Below are 19916 nucleotides of genomic sequence, written 5' to 3'. Positions count from 1 at the left end.
ACAGAGGTGGGAGGGGGACAGTGAAAAAGGAGGACAGTGAAGAAAGGAGTATTTGCTGTGAAGAAATGTTCAGATGGAAGAATTTAACGTAAATTAAGGTCAGGTGGGCGGCAAGAACCAAAGACAAGTTGTAGTGCTAGTTCCCACCTGTGGAGTTCTGAGAAACTGTTGTCCGAGGGAAGAATCCACATGGCACATGTGGTGAAACAGGCACCGAAGTCACGACTGTAATGTTGTAGAGCATGTTCTGCAACAGGATATGGTGTAGTGCCGGTATATACCCTCTGCTTATGCCCATTCATCCTTACTGGTAACTTTGTTGTAGTCATGCCGATGTAAATGCCAAACAGTTTTTGCATAACAGCTGGTATATGATGTGTCGTTTCACATGATGGTATATGCTTTGGAAGCTACAGTTACTTGCCCTATGCGCCCTCCTACCACTATCTATACCAGCTCTGCAACTGGCAAAACATATACTATCAAAGGGACAGCTACCTGTGAAATGACACTTCATGTACCAGCTATTATGTAAACACTGTTCGGTCTTTTACATCGGCATGACTACCACCAAGTTATCAGTTAGGATGAATGGGCATAGGCATAGGGCATAGGGCATAGGGCATGGGCATAGGCTGAGACTGTATTCTGGCAACACACAATAGCCTGTTGTAGAGCATGCTCTACAGCATGATAGTCATAACCTCAGTGCCTGTTTTCCCACATGTGCCATCTGGATTCTTCCCCAGACATCAGTTTCTCAGATATTCACAGGTTGGAACTAGGGTTACAATATGTCTCTGGTTCTCACCACCCACCTGGCCTTAATTTACTTTAATTTCTTCCTGATAAGCATTTCTTCACAGCAACTACTCCCTTCTTCAATCCATTTAGTTTTCTATATCTTTCATTTTCTGACCCAAATATTTTTCATTGTCCCCCTCCCACCTCTGTTACATACATTGCACTTAGCTTTTCACTTTTATTAACTCGTGCATGATGTTTTAGCAATAATCTCTGTCTTTAATATTATCCCAACTTCCAACTGTTGTCCCCAACAGCCAGTCTTTCCTTCTCTTCCCGTCTGGTAAGTCTCCCCTGACCCAGAGTTCTGGGCGATTTTTCCTAACTCTACCCCCTTTCCTAAACCTCTCCAGTTTCTTTCCCTTCACCCCTCTTCCTTCACCTTCAACCCTTCTGCAGGAAGGAGCTACTGGCTCTGAAAGCTTGCAGAAGTAAAACCTTTTTTTATATGTGTGTTCTCCTGCCGCCACTTCATGAATGGATTTTTTATCTATCCAATTACATTAAAGGGTGGTCAGTTTCATAAGCTTCATGACAGACTGTTTCACATTCGGCTGCATGTCATCACACTCCATCAGTTCTTATCACCCAATTACATTAATAGGACTCCTATATGTATTCTTTAAGAGTGGATACCCAGCTGAACATCCTGACAGTTTGTAACTCCCAAGGAGTTTGCCTTGTGAACCTCTGTGATCAATGTGGCAAGTCATTTTTCATTCGGTGTTAATGGTGCATGTTAATGGTTTGTTATGAACATTTCTTGAATATCAACGATGTCCATTTTGTTGAGTGTAATACATACATCCGATACACTATATCGCTGCACCTCCTAGACACTCATTTTCTGTCACCCTCCGGATGCACTTGGTGAGCCATTAGCAGTTAATATTTTCCTGTCATAATTTTTAGCACAACACTTTCAAATGAGGCTTAGTAAAGATTGAATTTGTGATCTAGCACTCAAGGGGCATCCTTGTTAGTAGGGAAAACCTAGCTATTTATAACGAAATGAAGATAAATAAATAGGTGGGGATAAAACTTAGCAATATTATATACTGTATATACAAATTTGATAAAAAAATTTTATGGCATGTTCACATAAAAATATCTTTTAAAATATGCTCAAATAATTGCTGCAGCTTAACAGAATTCATGACAGACAAATTCTCTGTGAAGTTACTAAATATTCCAGCACTCAATAATCCAGCAGACCCGACAGTCCGGAATGCATCAGGAATTTTCCCATACTTTTCTCAGAGCAGCTGGAAGTACAGTCGGATGCCTTCAAGAAACATCGACACCATTCTGCCCAGTGCCTCATCAGTAACCATTTTCTGCCTCACTTAGCCACGATGGAAAGCAATGTAAACGATGGGGAGTCAAAAACTGATCACACTGAAATTATACAAGTGATATCTTTTGCAGCCACCAATAAATTGAGTGCATTTTCAGCAGAAGAATTTGGTGAACAGTTCTACACTGGCAGAAATTTGACTATATAAGAAGGGCTGACTGACAATGGGATATTAAGAAAGGTTTTCAACCCACACTACCAGAAACTTTAGAGTGACAAAGAAGAAACAACTACATCTCTTATCTCTTTTGTGGAGTCTTCAGAAGCTTCAAATGTTTGTTGGAATTTGCTGAGAGCAGGCAACAATACAACACTTCTGAAGTTATGGAACTGCACATCATACACAATACTGTTTGTTAAAAAAAAAAAAAACATACAGCTTAATACAAAAAACAAATTGGCATTTCTGCAATGTTCCAGATGACTCTAAAGAAAATTTCGGCGAAATCATGACTGGCTGATATTAGCACAACATATTCCATGCCCTTGCAACTTCAGTTATCTGTGCTATTCCTGAAGACAGTGATTCCAATTAAATTGCACTAAATTCTTGGTAAACAGCATTAACGGACTTCCTTGTTCTTGGTTTTTCAAATCAATGAAGGTTATTTTATTTCGCATCTGCTGTACAAAAAAATTTCCTATGTATATTGAACTTCCGTAAAATTTTGAGCCTTAAACTGACCTAACAACACATTGCAATGGTTCACTTTTAGTTCAGTTTTGTTTTTACAGAAAAATAACAAATATGTTTAATTTTTATACAGTAATATCACGAGTTGCGGTTAATAAACAAGGGTGACTTATTTCTGTATGTTAGAAGCATCCATTTTACTTACTTTTTCTTTCCTTTTTTAGCAGGCTTCTAAAAATTACCTTGACAATTCAGTATTGACAGATTCCTGAGCATGCCAGATTATCCGAGCCCAACTGCAGTTGAAAAAAACTGTGGTACTTATTCCCAACTTTGACCATATATAGCGCGATATGCAGTGAATAACATAGCCTTAAAACTTTGATGGTGTAAAAAGCACAAGAAGCTGTGTCTAATCCAAATATCTTGTTTATGTTGCAATTTTAAGCTGTCTGCAATTTGGCAAAAACTGTCATAGGGCTTACATGACATTTCTCACACATCCATTGAAAGCCTTCTAAAACCTTGAATTTTTTTATATGTTGTGCTCCAAATTTGCACAACTAATTTTACTCTGTTGAGAACGTGCCTCCAAAATCGATCCACTTTATGTGAAACGACCCTACAATAAATAATTTATGTAGTATTACACAGAAATTTGTTTTCTGGAAGAATTATTCTCCCTTATTTGTTGTGCAATTAGTTTCCCTGATTATCAGCTTTTAACACTTGAGCTCTAATTTTTGAAATGGGAAATTATGTGCAATTAAATCAGTGATGTTGTCAGACAATCTTTTGCACACACGCTTCCCACTTTTCAACTAAAATGTGATATTCATTTGAAATTATACAAGACACTTCTGTGATTCTAACACTGTGCCACACCAATTCTCATCATGTGAGGAAACTATACGAGAATCTCAACGCAAGGAATTAAACATAATGAAATGTATAAGACACAGACAAGGTGGCTGTACAGGGGGGTGCAACTCTTAATACTGCCACTAAAAATACGGAAAGAAATTTATTTGCATTCAAGTACTGACTGCACAGTGTGATAGCATAATCAACAGACTTTCACACAAACTGTAACTGCCTCAATGATACTTTATGTAAAAACAATAGTGGCAAATAAATATTGCTTCTTTAGAGAGAGAGAGAGAGAGAGAGAGAGAGAGAAAGAGAGAGAGAGAGAGAGAGAAAAGAAAAAGATGACCTGCTACACCATTTTGGGAGCAGAAAATTAAAATGAAATTTAGTTTATTAGTACATTATTAGTAATAAATGAATGATTGATTTGTTATTACAGTTGGAAGAAACAACAACTCCAAAGATATTCCATTCTATAAAACACATGACAAGAGAGCTGGGAGATACCAAGAGGGGTAGTGCTGGCAAAAACATGAAGCACCATTAATGACAGTATACACGCACATTTGGTGCTACAAAATATACAGTACTTCAATGGTTTGTGAACTGCTCCAGTATATACGAAAAGAAAAACACATTTTGTATGTATTGTTTGAGGCATTCAAAAAGTTTTGAGAAAGAAATTAAACTTCATAAATTTTCAGTTTCAGAGATAAAGAAGTGTTTGTATCATCATGCACTAGTTGAAAATTAACACACTGAAAATATTCATTTTGTATTTTATACATGTTGTATGACTATGTGATTAGTTATTTACAGTGAGCATTTACTGATAGGCTCCCTCTGACAGTATGAGCATCACGCAAGGGTCAGATGTCTGCTTTGAAGATACTGTTTTCATGCTAAGTCCACTATTGGCACAGCTGGTCAGAGCTATTTTTCCAGTAACGCTGATCATAGCTCTATCACCATGTTCAATGGAAGACAGACCTGGTGACTGTGGAAGACAGGAAGTTTATAAACATCTAGGAGAATGCAATGTGTACTGTAAGAAGCAAATGCAGAAGTACTGCATTGTGAAGAGATTCCTGCACTGTGCTGCAGTTAGAATTGTGATCAGTGATGACTACGCATACAATGTAACAATCTCAGTTTCAATCTGCATAGTGTTGCTATCCAGAATCAAATGGAACATGTATGTTTCTTGAACCACTAACATCAATAATGATACACAGCTGACTCTTCAAGTGTTAGGCAAATCTTTAGAATGCCTCAGATATTCATTAATTCAGTGAGGTGCTTGAAACAACAGCCCACGTGTTGGGCGATTAAAGTTGTTTTGGGTTAAATGGCTTCTATTACTGGATTTATTGCTGCTTTTGTTGTTCCTGCATCAATCTTTGAGAGCTGTAATTTTTATTTACTAAGCAGTTTCTGTGATAAGGTTCAACAATGATATCTTTCAAGAGCATTATAAATAAAGCACATTTTAATGTTTGTGTTTGGACTATGTACTAGATAACAAATTTAACGACAATACTAAGAAATGAAAAGCAAAATGACAAATCCTACACAATCAGCTTAGTACTCAAAATATTCTACATAAAAAGTAACAACCAAAAGTAGTTTTTGAACGGTCTTATGATCTATAACAATGAAGGATTTTACAGCTGTACAAGCAGTACATATTGTGATTTAAGTAGTGCTTTGAAGTTTTGAAGAATTGTACATGATAAAATGTAAAATATCATCATCTAACAACTATGAATTTTTCAATAGCAAATGATAAATAACAAATAAAATTTAGATAACATTTATAACTTTACTGCAGTAAGCCTACATAAATAATTAGAAATTTTGGCAAAAAGTCTCACAAAACCAGAACTGTGCAGTTCCAGAAGGTTTCGATTTTTATAGCAAACCGAACCCAGTACAGTTATAAGGAAGAAATTCACAAATGATTGCATTAAAATTTCAGAGTTATGTAATTGTTCGTCACAATGATTTACAAAAACGAATTTTCCACATCATGCTTCATGAACACATTATAACATAACCTATAGAGATATGATTGCAATGAGTGTTTTAGTGCTTTTCAGGTTGTTACATAACAAGCTCCTGTCTTCTGTTAATTCAAGAATGGGATATTCCAAATACAAAATAGAAAGTATAATATTATAGAGGAAAACACTTCCTACTGCTCTGCAAAATTTTGCAGAACATTAGGTAGTGTTCTCCTCTTTAATATTATCACCATATTCTGCCAAGCACCGATGGAAAATTCAGTAAATGTTCTAGAAAGTATAGTTTAGGAATAAGTGCAAAAGTAAAAAATCATCTAGTTTCATCAGTAATGTATATCCTTTCCCCACTCTGTCATTAGCTGGAAATATAAAAAACACAATTGCCTCCACTGGACTCTGCAAGTATGCTTACTACATCCAGTACTGATGAATGAGATTTTATTACATTTCCATTTGGAGCACCCTGCCCTACAGTGCATTGGCTATTTATGGGGAGTTCACAGTTTTTTTATTTTCTATTTACTATTTATATTTTATTATAAATGATCACAATGTTACATTTTTATTGCAACTTTTCTTTGCATCTCTCGATCTAGAAATTACTGTCACATATCTCAAAGACGAGAAGAATGGAAAAAGAAAGGTAGCACGTTCCTGAAATAAACTGCTTTCAACTGTATATGAATTTTCACAGGAACACAAATGGTTTCACAATCAGGGCTTCAATGTTTTACTGAAGTGCGAGTATTTCATATTAGCTGTCATCAGCAGAGTTTATTAGGATAGGTATTTTTTTTAAAAAAATCATAATGATGACTGTACAGGCTTGTAGATGTACACCTGAAGATGTGATTTGAAGGCATATATATGTATATTACACAAACAATTAGACACAGTTCACAATGAAGTGATAGGATATATGATACGATGCAGAAGCAACCCACATCAGCAGAGCATATAGAAACATAATGGAAGCAACTTAACTGGTTCACACTGGGATGACAATGACACGACACCGATCCCTATCTCTATTAAATCACCTAATGCAAACAAGGAATGCTGGTCGCGTCGAGCAACTTGTATTGTATGATAAGTGGGAAGTGAAATTTTAAGTCATCCGATTTGGGGAGCAACTACAACTACAACAACAAAAACAATGATGCTTTGGGAGTCATGCATGTTCTCCACTACATAGCCTCACTCATTTGATTTTGAAGAAAATATTCTTGTAGTCACACATTACAACTTGAGAATGAACTGGTATGTTTTTTGTTGTTACCCGTAGTTACTGTGCTACTTCAAAGTGAAGAACAGCACTGTGCATATTTTGAAAAGTTTGCACTGAAAAATGTAGTCACGGGCCAGTTCATGTTTGGTGCATTTTACGGCTTATATTACTGTGTGAGAAATGTAGCGAACATGTTTAAATTGTTTTTACTGCTGGAAGGAAAGCTTTACCTCTTTCCGTTTTGAGTAAATACATTATACTTTCTGGCGTTCGGGTGCGATAAGCCATGATGCGCCACACTCAATGCTATGACCACACACCACCCTGTGTGTTGTTGCCGATACAGGCCGAAGCAGTCACTTGCATATGTGCATATGTGCCTTTCTTTCGATGGTGCTTATAGTCAATGTGTCATTCACACATGAAGACTGTTCAAAGATGGTACCTTCTGTTCAGCATTTTTAACTCATAATGTTTGCAGTTGAATTTTCTTAGACATGTGACAAAACCTATGGTTTTGGTCAGTGATTGTAAAATGATAATTGTATTCTAAAAATTACAGCATTCAAAACTGAAATAGAGGAGCCCCTAATTAAGGTTGTGGAAATGTTAATTGCAGGTATACAAATTGAGACCCTAGTTTCAATACCTTTAAACATACAGCTTCGAATAAAAGTTGTCTACATCTGCCATGACGAAAAGATGAGGCTATAGTTCAGATTTAATAACTGGATGCCACAATGGCATAAAAAATGTTGTAAACTTTCTTAGTATAACCCAAGTCTATAAAATTGTCAGGCATGTATTTTTTTGTATTGCCTTCATTTCTTGAATACATTTGCCACAAACACTGGAAAAACATAGGCACTACTTTTGGAACGTCATTGAAACTTCCAAAATCATGATTGGGAAAAGTCAAGAAACTGTATTATTTGGCCCCCCCCACCACATTTCTTTTCCGTACATAGTGGGAGCTTCCTCTTCTGAAAATGAAGACTGCATGCCAATTTCAAGTGCAGCGCTGTCTGCTCAGACCCCCAGGAAGTGGAAAATTATCAGACTTCAGAAGAGACCAGTTATGTGGTTGAATGTGGCATGGTACTACAACCACATCCCCCAAAAAGAAAAGCTGGAGCCAGCAAGAGTAATGCTACAAAAGCATTTGCCAACCGTTGGGAAATTAAAAAAACTCAATTAGATGAATAGATACCACGTGTCATCAGCTGATGACGTTGGCTTTATGTTTCTTGAGTCCATGCTCCCAGACTTCAAGAAACTTAGTGCCAGGCATAGAAGAGCTCTAAAGGCAAAGTTCATGTTGCTACTGAATCAGCTGTACAAAACCAAGAAGGAGATTTCTGAATTTTCCTCATTGTCATGGGCTTTTCCATTTCCAAGACACTGTCTACAGAACTCACTATCTTATGCTGAAACATTGACGGCGAACATCTAACTTCAGATATGGTAATGTTCCTTATAAAGCTGTGTGAACCTCAATCACATTCTACCGTAACATACTGAAGAGTTGCAGCTTTTCAAACTGTATTCATTTTTTATACACATACTTCACTTAATAAAGTACCACACTATGTGATTTTATTACAAATGAACTTGTCATGGTGGCACTTTTAACATAATTCACACACTTTCACCAACTTACTGTATTGTAATGAGTAGCTTCTCAGCAGGAGAAATAGCAAGTTGAAAATTTGTGTCCTGCTTTGTCAAAGTAGCTGATACTAGTTGCTCCAAAATGTGGAAACTGATGTCTGGATTCAGTCTGCAGAATTTGTGGAGTATGTGTTCATGTCGACAGAGCTAACAAGAAACCACAGCCGAACTGTCTGGTATTTTGAGTACTGTATGAGTGCACCCAGTGCTTCCTCTAGTTTGTTCTTTAAATATTGATAAGCCAAGAAGACTTCCTCTTCAGAAGAGCTCATCATTGCAACCTTTATTACAACAAATCATATAGCATATTGTATTGTGTCAGTGCATTAAGCCAATAGCCAAACTGGTGACTTCATAAATACTGACATGAGTCGTAACAGTAAACCATCTTGACATAATGGAGACCAAAATAGATAAACGGGTGGACAAAATATCACACATATACTGTTTCATAAGAGTCATAAGCCAATTGTGAAGTGAAGTAAGAACATATATATAAAAACTAGGATTTCCTGCAGTTTGAATTTAGAATACAGAAACACTGCTAGTAGATGGAAGTGGAGGAAGAGGAAGAAAATGAAAAGAATGACCAAGCAAATGGGGAACAAAAATGAATAACTGAGAAACTTATTTTAAAATCACTGTTTCAAAAGATATTTCGTAAAGTGTTAACAGAATAAATTCCCAAAAAAAGACTAACCATCGATAACTAAATGAGATACTCAACATATACAGCAATAAAGGCTTCACTTTTTTTAATGACACACGTTAGCGAAGGCCACTTATTAAAATGAAAAAAGTTTGTTTTATTACTACAACCAAACAAGAAGAATGAAAAATGTCAGTTGTGGATGGAATTACTGCAGATATCCTAACAGCAATGAAATGTAGATCATTATTTAGCTCATGGCACTCTTAAATCAGTGCTTGTACTGGTATGGAAGAAATTATCCTTTGTTTGGCCCAGATATCTAAAGTAATAAAATACGGATGCTATTTTGAGACAGTTTGTAAGGGCATGGAACCTAGCTGGTGTAAACTGCTTCCAGTCTGTAATCAGAAAAGTAAATCTATAGATGTCCTATATCAAGACCCTTCAAGCTTCAGAGAGAAATAAAACTGGCACAATTTTCATAAACATGTTTTAAGTGTCTGCCTGGCAGTTTGGAATGTAATTATATGGCAATGAAGAGCCAAAAACATGCCTCATCTGAAATATTACACATTGCAATAAGGCAATTTCTGACAAAATGCTGTGAGACACAAAGAACTTCATGTACACAAGTTGCTATAAAAATTGCAAGAACAGGCAAAACCAGCAACAATGACGACAAGACCCTACAACATTGGAAAAAATCCCAAATTATGTATTAAGTACATACATATAGTTTAAAATACAGGGTGTCCGAAAAGACTTTCCCTGATTACTTAAATTGATAGCTCAGGCTAGAAGTAAGATACAAATATGAAACTTGTGTCGAATTGGTTACAACTATCAAAGTTTTTTTTCTGTTTTAGGTTCGCAGTACGTAAGTAGTGGACGAGGTGCAGTGCCCAAGAAGCCATGTTAACCAATCATAAGAAGGCACAATGTGTCTTGTGGTACCATGAGACATGATCACCAACCACAGTGCAGAGACACTTCAAGACAACATTTGGAACGAATCCACCTGATGTCAAGAGCATTAAAGCCTGGTATGAGAAGTTCAAGAACACAGGGTAGGTTGCTGACCTTCCGAGGTCTGGTCGACCAAGAACCTCAGCAGACAGGGTCGAAGCTGTAAGGCAGGCTTTTCTGCGAAGTCCGAAGAAATTGGTGCGCAGGGCCTCACGTGAATTACAGATGCCAAAAAGCTCTCTCCATGACATTTTACACAAACATTTATCGTTTCGTGCATACAAAGTGCAAATTGTTCAGGCTTTGTTGCCCAATGACAGTACACGCCGATATGACTTTGGGGTCGAAATGCTATCACGTATTGAGGACGATGATGGTTATCTCAGACGAATTGCCTTTTCCGCCGAAGCGACCTTTTTTGTCAGTGGAGCAGTGAATCGCCATAATGTGCGCATTTGGGGTTCACAACCCCCTGGCGAGGTCATGGAGTGTACCAGAGTCAGTCCAAAGGTGAATGTTTGGTGCGCGCTATTGCACGATCAAATTATCGGGCCGTTCTTCTTCGCTGAGGCTACCATCACATCTGCAGTGTATCTGGACATATTGCAACTGTATGCTGTTCCTCAGTTGCTTCAGTATCACCCCAAAGTCTTGTTTCAGCAAGACGGTGCACCACCTCACTGGGGTTTGGACGTCCGTGCCTATCTCGATGTGACCTTTCCTGGGAGATGGATTGGTTGTGATGGGCCAACGGTTTGGCCTCCACGCACTCCTAACATAACCCCATTAGACTTCTTTTTATGGGGTTACATCAAGCACGAGGTCTACCTAACACGTATACCAGATCTTGAAACCCTGCGGCAACGGATAACCACAGTCGTTGAATCGATCCCTCCAGTGATGTTGGCTAATGTGTGGACGGAAATTGAATATCGCCTAGATGTGCTACGTGCTACTATGGGTGCTCATGTGGAAGTTTACTGATGTATGGAAAAAACTTTGATAGTTTGCAAACAATTAGAGACCAGTTTCATATTTATATCTCACTTCTAGCCTGAGTTATCAATTTATGTAATCAGGGAAAAACTTTTCGGATATCCTGTATATCCAAACCTATACACTCTTCTGTTAAAAAATAACTGAAATCCTTTGAGGAATGAAGATGAATTCTCATGAGATATCAGAAAACCTGTAAAATTTTTTAATATTTTGTGAAGATATATCTTCCCACAACATCTCGTGCTGACGTACTATTGCTATTTACACTCAGTTCCTAGCTATGAGATTCTTCTCGGAGGATCACAGGTCCAAAATATGGACGCAATTTTCAAAACACAGAAAAGAAGTAAGAATAATAACTAGATGTAGCAGTTGGGCTTAGTATTAAAAACTATTGAAAAAACTGGGTATCCTTGCGGCACTTTGGCAGTACATCTATCAATCTGTTGTGCATATCCTGGAAAACATTACTATGTATTTCACTAATAGTTCTATACAGGATCATGGAACAAGAGCCAGTTTGGACCTACAATTACAAAGAAAAAACTTCAAAACAGCATTTTAACAGGAAATAAAACCATATAATAAACTGCCCAACGTGATGAATAAAAATTACTAAAATACATTTGTTCAAAAAAAGCAACTAGTGCATACTAAACAATTAAACATTACTCAGAGGACTCAACAATTAGCTGTGACGAAGCAATCTGGGATCTCTTTACTTCCTCTCTTGTCTTGCCATCTGCCTCCTTAAATTCATTTTATTTTCATTTTTTGCCAAATTACCTTTAACATGCATGACTGTAATCTGCATTTCCATAAAAGAGAAAGGTTGGCCCTCAGTCTTAAGGAATATAGTGCCGGGTCTAATTTTGTTCTTAATTTTTTGAATGTAATTAATTTCCTAATTTATTTTGATCATTCCTAGTCAATACCTTTGTTATAGGGCGAAATCAATAATCGTTTCATGTCTTAGATTTATTGTAGACTTATAAACAAATACAAATTCTGTACTAATAATAATAATTAGGAAGACAAACTACTACGATTCTTAAAGTATTTATTTGGCTCTATTCGGAAACATATTAGCAAAGCTAGCACTTAATTCCAAAATAATTACCAGATTTGTCAAAAGTATGGTTTGTATAACCACATCTGTTAATTTTATTATTTAAAAAAATAATTTGGCATGACCTTTGTAGTAGAAGGAACTATTAAAAAAAAAGGAGGAATTTTTGATGTATTCAGTTAACTGAATGAGTTAGGTTTTAATTGTAATTTCTATAACTTAAACATCGAACAGTGTATAGTTTCAGTGTCTATTACTGTGAAGATATATATACAGGACAGATTTTTTGTCCAGAGATCGTCAGTCCATGGCTGTTTTTCAGACAGGAATTATGTATTGGATAAAGTAACAACAATGCATTAACGTAACAGTGCTATAAGTGCAACACAAATAGGCCATGTGTTAAAACAATGACAATGTCTATTCAAATTTATTTGAGAAATTGTGTCACATGTACTATATTATTCTGCAAGAACTGTGAACTGTGTGGTTAGATTTTACTGCTCACAGGTGTTCAACAGCAAACTATCGTAACAGTATGCTGACATTTGCCTGCAAACTACTCATGAGGCTTATTAACGTTTACCAATAGTGAACTGGCCATATAACTGTGTAAAATTGGGAGGTTGTGAATGGTGAAAGTGAAGAACGGTGAAAGTGAAGAACGGTGAAAGTGAAGAACGGTGAAAGTGAAGAACGGTGAAAGTGAAGAATGGTGAAAGTGAAGAACGGTGAAAGTGTCTGCTACATCATTTACAGTAGTCAGTGTTGAACTTCCACTCCCCATTTTTCCAGCCAGTGTAACAATGCAGTGTCAACACTGAGGACTATCAACGAAGAAATAAAGAAGGAAAAATTCACATAGTGGTCAATAATAACAGGGGATAACCACAACAGCCTGACACATTACAAAACATGGTCACAGTGTAACGCTTTTACAATAAAATTATCAACATCTATAGTGCGTGATAGCAATGTCTTGTCATTCTCCTGAGCTCAACATCTCACTCATGATGGGAGATGGTGACTCAGTTTTTCAGGTAGAATGAGGGGAGGACACTGAGATGTGTATGGGGCATAGTTGCACATTTTCAGGCCTGAAGTCTGTTTCCCAGATGGGCTGCAGTTAGGGCAAGGGGGATAGCAGCAGGTTTGTTGTCCACAAGTAATAAATGGTTGTACTTAGTGTGCGCAGCAATGAAGGAACTGTGTGTGTAAATCAAAGGACATTGTAAAATAAGGACCAACTGAATGAGGCAGTGCACTTGTCAACACACTGGCCTAATATTCGGGAGGATGGAGTTTGCTCTGCATGGTGATAATGCTTTAGATTTTTCTCAATGATTTCAGGTAAACGCTAGGATGGTTTCTTTGTCACTCTACAACCACAAGTAGCCAGTCACTGCTCCTATCTGCATAGAAGCAGACTTTTAATTCTGTGTGTATATACATTTTCAACTATTTATTTTCCTTACAAAGAGATGACAAATGCTGTATCATTGTGAGATGATCCTTCGATAAATAAATAATAAATAAACTAACTCAATGATATGAGCCATTTGGTGGGAGTGAAAGAAGAAAAAGAAAGGGGTGGAAATTAGGAGGGAAATAGTATTATCCAGGGTAAACATTTTCCAAGAGTGTGATGCAATAAAGTGAACGTCTTGACAAAACAAGGTTTGTACTCAAGAAGTTTAAAATATAAATATCTATAAAACAGAAATTAGAAATATGAAATAGAAATTTTAAAATAAAAGTACTTATAAAATATCATTCCACTGCATAAAGCAAAATGTACATACACTACCTAATAAGCTGTGGTCTCTTTAGGCTAGTAGTTTACCTTATTACTATAGTTTACACATAGAATTTATAATAAAATCTGCTAAACTGGTCTGCAGTCTTTAAATATTTACATATCTTACATCCATTTTCTTTGTTAAAACCAAAATACAAATTAAAATCAACACTTAAAACAGTACAACACATTACACTACATCCAGTTATAAAGAATCATATGTCTTGCACAGAGTTCTTCTCAATAAGTGACCTCTGAAAAATAATCAGAAGTGTCATTGATCTTCACAAACATTATAGCTGTACAAGGGGCAGAAAGGTGCATTTCTTAAGTATTTCTCCATATTTTCCAATACTTACTTGAAATGTAACAGTCCATTAAGACCCACTTAAAACGAACATTTTCCAGTCTAATTCAGGATGGCACATGTAAACAAAATACGTAATTTGTCTAAAAAAAAATGTTACTAAACTAATTATTACACCCCAATTACCTTAAAGTATAGAAGCTCTGTAAATGAAGGGAACATTTTCCATGAAGGGAACCTCTAGCAATTAATAAAATACGAAAATCCATTATTGTAATTTCGTATTCGAGAAGTTATACTTGAATAAAATAACTGACACCAACTAATATAGAATTGTACTTGCTGTTCTGGAGCAAACATAAGTTTATATATGTATTTTCAGTTTTTATATGTTAATTTTAATTGTTACTTATTTAAAAAATCACTTTAAACAATGCCGAGGATTATTAATAAAGTATAAATAGTTACAGCCATATTGGCATAGGGGGTCAGTACTTTGTGTGTATTTGGCCAGAAAGCATGTAGCTTGCTGAGCATAATTCATTTCAATATTATAAGTATGTTACAACTTATTTCAGATCTGTCAAGATGCTTTTATTTACTTTGAGATCGTAATAAAAATTCAGCTGAAACATTATACTGGATTAAATATTGTTTTTACTTTATAGTTTAAAACCTAATTCGCTGTTTTCCAGGACTTCCGCTGTGACAGATCGCCAGCTACAATGAATATTTTAACTTTAATCAAAATTAATTCATAGTAATGTTTTATACCTCAAAGTCAGCGTATGTTGTAGAAGCAATGCTCTCGTCATGCATGTGCATGACACTTGGTTGGCTTTTCAGGGTGTGAGTAGTACCAGTATTCTGTAGATGACCATTCTCCGCAAGAGGAAACAGAGTTCGAGTCACCTGCAAAGAAAACATTTAGCAATTCAGTGAGAGTGGGCATTGCCTGCAGGGGAAACATCAGCTGTTGAAATTAAGTTTTTCAGGACTGCTACAAGTCGCAGTCAGTATGTTTTAGCCTAAGTACTGGGTTATTCGTAAGTACCTCCACGGTCCCAGAGGACAGCTGTGCAAAAAATACAAGATGTACAGATAAATGACACTTCAGTAGGTAGAGCATCGCTCCAAGTTTATAAATCACGCTACAGGTATTCTATATGGGCATTATTTGTAACGCAGCAAATGTCAGTAGGGTAGAAATTATTGCCGTACCTGTCCCAACACATCATAGTGCAGATCAGTGGCCACATCAGTCATTCTTCCTTACAAGTATTCCAAATTAAGTGCCAGTGGAGACAGGAAGAAATGTCCTTTGACATAGGCCCATAAGGAAAAAAACATGCAGAGTTAAATTAGGTGACCGTGGCGACCACTGAACAAAAAAATGAGAAGCATGTTCAATCCAATCCAGGCAGTCTGGCACCGAAGTAATCAGAAATGTCTGAAAGAAAGTGTGGTGGAGCACCGTCTTCTTGAAATATGAAGTCTCCACTGTTTTGCTGTAATTGTGGCATAAGCCATTGTTGCAGCATATGCAGGTACACAAAACCAGTTACAGTTTAAAAGAAAAATATACTCCGCCCGAACAGGCCATGAAGGTCCATGTCGTCCTCAGCTGAGAGGCGTCACTGGATGCGGATATGGAGAGGCATGTGGTCAGCACGCCTCTCTCCTGGCTGTATGTCAGTTTATGAGACCAAGTTACAATTAAAGGCAAAGAAAAATGGTTCACAAGCTTCTGAAGAGGACATGGAACAAAAGATCTTAACTTAAGGTGATTCACGAATGTATTCCACAAACTAGAGTGGATGTTCTGTGCCCCAAACTTGCATGTTATGACAGTTACCTTTTCAGACACATGAAATGTGGTTTTGCCACTGAGAATCAACTCAAGTGAAACATAGTCTTCCACCAGGAGCCTCTGCAAGACTCAGAGTAAAGCTTATTGAAGTAAATACAGTACACCTTCAATTATCCAGATGACTTGGGACCAGACCCAATCCGCATAATTGGATAAATCATAAAACAGGTCGTTTCTTTAAAAAAAAAAAAAAAAAATTATTGTGTATACATACTACTGCAACATTAATTTAGTGACTACAATACTATGTTTAGATTTTATGCAGTGTCAGTCCTCAAACATATCGATCGGAGTCAGTTGTTTTGCTTTCTACAATACTTTTTGTGCATTTGCTTGATAGTGAGCAGCAGTGCATGGTCACAGTCAGGATACCACTCCACCAATATTGGTGCAGTGTCAAGAGATTCAAATGCCTCACCAGCTGACAGCCCTGCATCTGGTTCAGCAGTAATGTAAGAATCCTGGCGATAAGCTTTTTCTTTCACACTTTGAATGATTTCATCGTCACTGAGGATTTGGAATCCAGGTCCTAAGAATCACATATTAGCCACTCACCTGCATCCTCTGCACTGCAATCAGAATGTCCAGGAGTTTTCAAAAGGGCCTTCCTTATGACCTCAAGCGATATTTCGCCTTCTGCCAATTTCTTTCTTCCTCATCCCTTTCATGCTGCTTCTTTTCCATCTTCACCTTTCTGTGCCTCATCTTTGGTTGAAATTAATTTATTCCAAGTCCTTTTTAGTGTGGTTGTCTTCACCAGATTCCATACTTCTGTGGGCCATAATGTAAGAGCAGTATTTTAAATTGAATTTTCAGTGACAAGCCACAATGCCTTCTTCATTTTGATCTTTCAAAAGCTTCCTCAGCAATTTTCTTCTGTAATGTCTCTTCATAGTTTCACTAACCTTTTGGTCCACAGTCTTTAGCAAATTTGTTACATTTGGTGGCAGGCAGAGTGTTTTGAAATGTCCCTCTACTCTACCAAGAAAGCTTTCTGTAGGATGGATGGGTACATTGTCCAGAATTAACATCACCTTACTGCCATATGGCCTTTTTGGTATGTTTTTCATATAAAATGTGAAAACAGTATCATTCGCAAAACAGACGCAGTCATCCAGGTCTTTGATCAATTTATATATAATTACTCTTTAAAGCCTGTCCCCCCCCCCCCCCCCCCCAAACAACAGAAGGAGTACTTTGTGGTTTCCTGTACAGTTAGCACAGTTCAACGAAGTAACACGGTCTTTATTAACCCTAGAGCCATGAACACTAGTTTCCCTTATCAAAGCTAAATTTGTTTCACGCAAAGACTTCCAAATATGGCCTGTCTAATTTTTGTTATATAAAATTCAAGGTCACAAGATTTCGTATTTTTCAATAAAATTATCTGCTGATTTTGTGGATCTGCGCTGCCTTGAAATCCTGTAGCCAGACATTGCTTGCTTTAAATGAAGACAAACCATCAGTTTTCTTGGTTACAGGTTTTGCTTTTTCGCAAACAATCTACCGCGAAAAAAGGCTCCTCAATGCCAACTGCTGCAAAAGCCACCTGAGTACGGCTTTTTCAAGTTCTTTGTTTTCTGCTGTTTTCATAACTTTTCTTAACGAACTCACATCTTCATTCTCAAGGTCATACACAAAGTTAAAAACTAAGGACTTCGTATTTTTGGCTGAAACTGTTGATGTTCCCAAGCTAAACATCTCAGATAAATGCTTACCACTCACACCCTTGTCTGATTGTTAGTCTGTCAACGATAAAACAACTCGTTTCCTTCTAGAAGACACATGTCACACAGGACTTTAAAACACAGGCACAAAACAAAAGACCTGGAAGATGGAACTTATAGTGACAACCAGTTTATACATTAAGGTAAGAGATTTTTTTTCACTCAAGGGCACTCAATACCATCATAAAAGGTGCTAGGCGCATTTAAAAACAACATATATAATTTGGTAACATTTGTCCTCCTCTGAGGCTTCACTCATGGACCCCCTCATAGTAATGTTATCTACAGAACTGGAGTTCTGTCTGAAAAGACAAGGTGCCATTAGTATTCAGCAATATCCCACCTCCAGCCCTAAGAAGATCAGAAGCTCTCCTAAAGACGTGGAAAAACATTCAGCAGAACCCCCAGCTCCCCATCCATCAAGATATTGTACAAGGAACACACCAACGCTTGAAATCGAGGAAACCACCATGGCGCACAGCACTCGACCTTGAAGGATCTGCTTTCAACATTAACAGTTCATGGAAACTCCAGTGGGATCAGTCTTCAGTAGCCAATAAACATCTAGTCGAGGACCCTTCCAAGCAGACGCAAGGATTTGATCTTCCAAGGCGTCAGTGGAGGATCATTAACCGCATTCGAACTGGACAAGGCAGATGTGGCTATCTACTGCACAAATGGGGATGGGTTGGCTCTGCAAATTGTGACTGTGGTGCCCCCTCACAGACGATTCATCACATTGGTGCTGACTGCCCTCATCGTACTTTCAGAGGAACTTTAATGGACATTCATCGTACATCGGATGAAGCAGTCAAGTGGATTGAAGAACTAGACATAGAGCTGTAAAATTGTACGAACTTGTGATTGTACATTTTAGTCCTGAAAATATTGTATATAAATGTAAATCAATGTACACATCATACGATAAATAAATAAATAAGTATTCAGAGTTGTCAGCAGGTGCACCACGGCTGGCAGGTGTCTCTGCTGTTGCATTAAGGGAAGTGGTAACACAGTCACCATGTTTACCATCTGTGGTGCTTTAGAAGCCACTGTACGGCCTTTGTGGATACTTGTCTTACTGCAAACTAGCAAAATCGATGTACGAGAGACAGCTTTACAGTTGTGCATGGCCAATTCAACTATATTCCTGTCCTTCAGAGGCTAGATGTGTTGGGGCGCTGAGATTCAGCATGATGTTAAGCATGGTCCTTCTGAACCCAACTATATTACTAAGTAACTATCCTGCAACCTTATGATAATGAAAAGCAACAGAGAGAATTGAAAGCAAATAAGTCTCCGTTCCAGATGGCATCTCAATTTGATTTTACACAGAGTACTCTTTGTTACTGGCCACTTAATTAGCTTCCATTTATCATGAATCTCTTGCCCAGGGCAAAGTCCCAAGAGACTGGTAAAAAAAATCACTGGTTCGCTCCAGCAGAATTTTTGAGCACATTGTAAGTTCAATTATAATAAATTTCCCCAAGACAGATAAGCTTCTGTCCATAGGCTAACACTGATTTAGCAAGCATTGCTCATGCAAAACTCTGCTTGCACTTTTCTCGTACAATATACAATGAACCATGGATGAAAGGCAACAGGCACATTCCATATTCCTACATTTTCACGAAGTGTTTGACATGGTGTCCTGCTGTAAACAGTTAACAATGGTCTGCACGTACAGACTAAGTCCCCAGATGTATGAGTGGCTTAAAGACATTTTAAGCAGTAGAGCCCAATATGCTGCCCTGGACAGAGAATCTTCTTCAGAGACAAGGCTGTCATCAGCAGCACCTAAAGAAACATGATACAACTGATCTTGTTTTCTGTATGTATGAAGGATCTGATTGATGAGGTGAGCAACAATCTGTGACTGTCTACTAAAAGCGGTGTCGCTGAGTGATTGTAGGAGGATACAGGATGACTGACAGAATTTG

General features: G+C 37.4%; 1 protein-coding gene across 5 annotated transcripts in view; it reads right to left on the bottom strand.

Annotated features, from left to right (window-relative positions):
- LOC124594800 (protein regulator of cytokinesis 1-like) overlaps positions 1-19916 on the bottom strand; it is a 144499-nt gene that overhangs the window by 33798 nt on the left and 90785 nt on the right. For 3 of the 5 annotated variants that reach the window (XM_047133221.1, XM_047133222.1, XM_047133223.1), the window contains exon 12: positions 15154-15291. In XM_047133221.1, the coding sequence (XP_046989177.1) occupies positions 15154-15291 (138 nt within the window). Of the gene's footprint in view, positions 1-14104; positions 14327-14431; positions 14523-15153; positions 15292-19916 lie in introns of those variants that run through there. The other 2 variants (XM_047133224.1, XM_047133225.1) reach the window with 2 other exon arrangements.

The sequence above is a fragment of the Schistocerca americana genome, chromosome 2 (assembly GCF_021461395.2).
Source record: "Schistocerca americana isolate TAMUIC-IGC-003095 chromosome 2, iqSchAmer2.1, whole genome shotgun sequence".
Lineage (NCBI taxonomy): Eukaryota > Metazoa > Arthropoda > Insecta > Orthoptera > Acrididae > Schistocerca > Schistocerca americana.
This window is presented reverse-complemented; position numbering and strand designations above follow the sequence as displayed.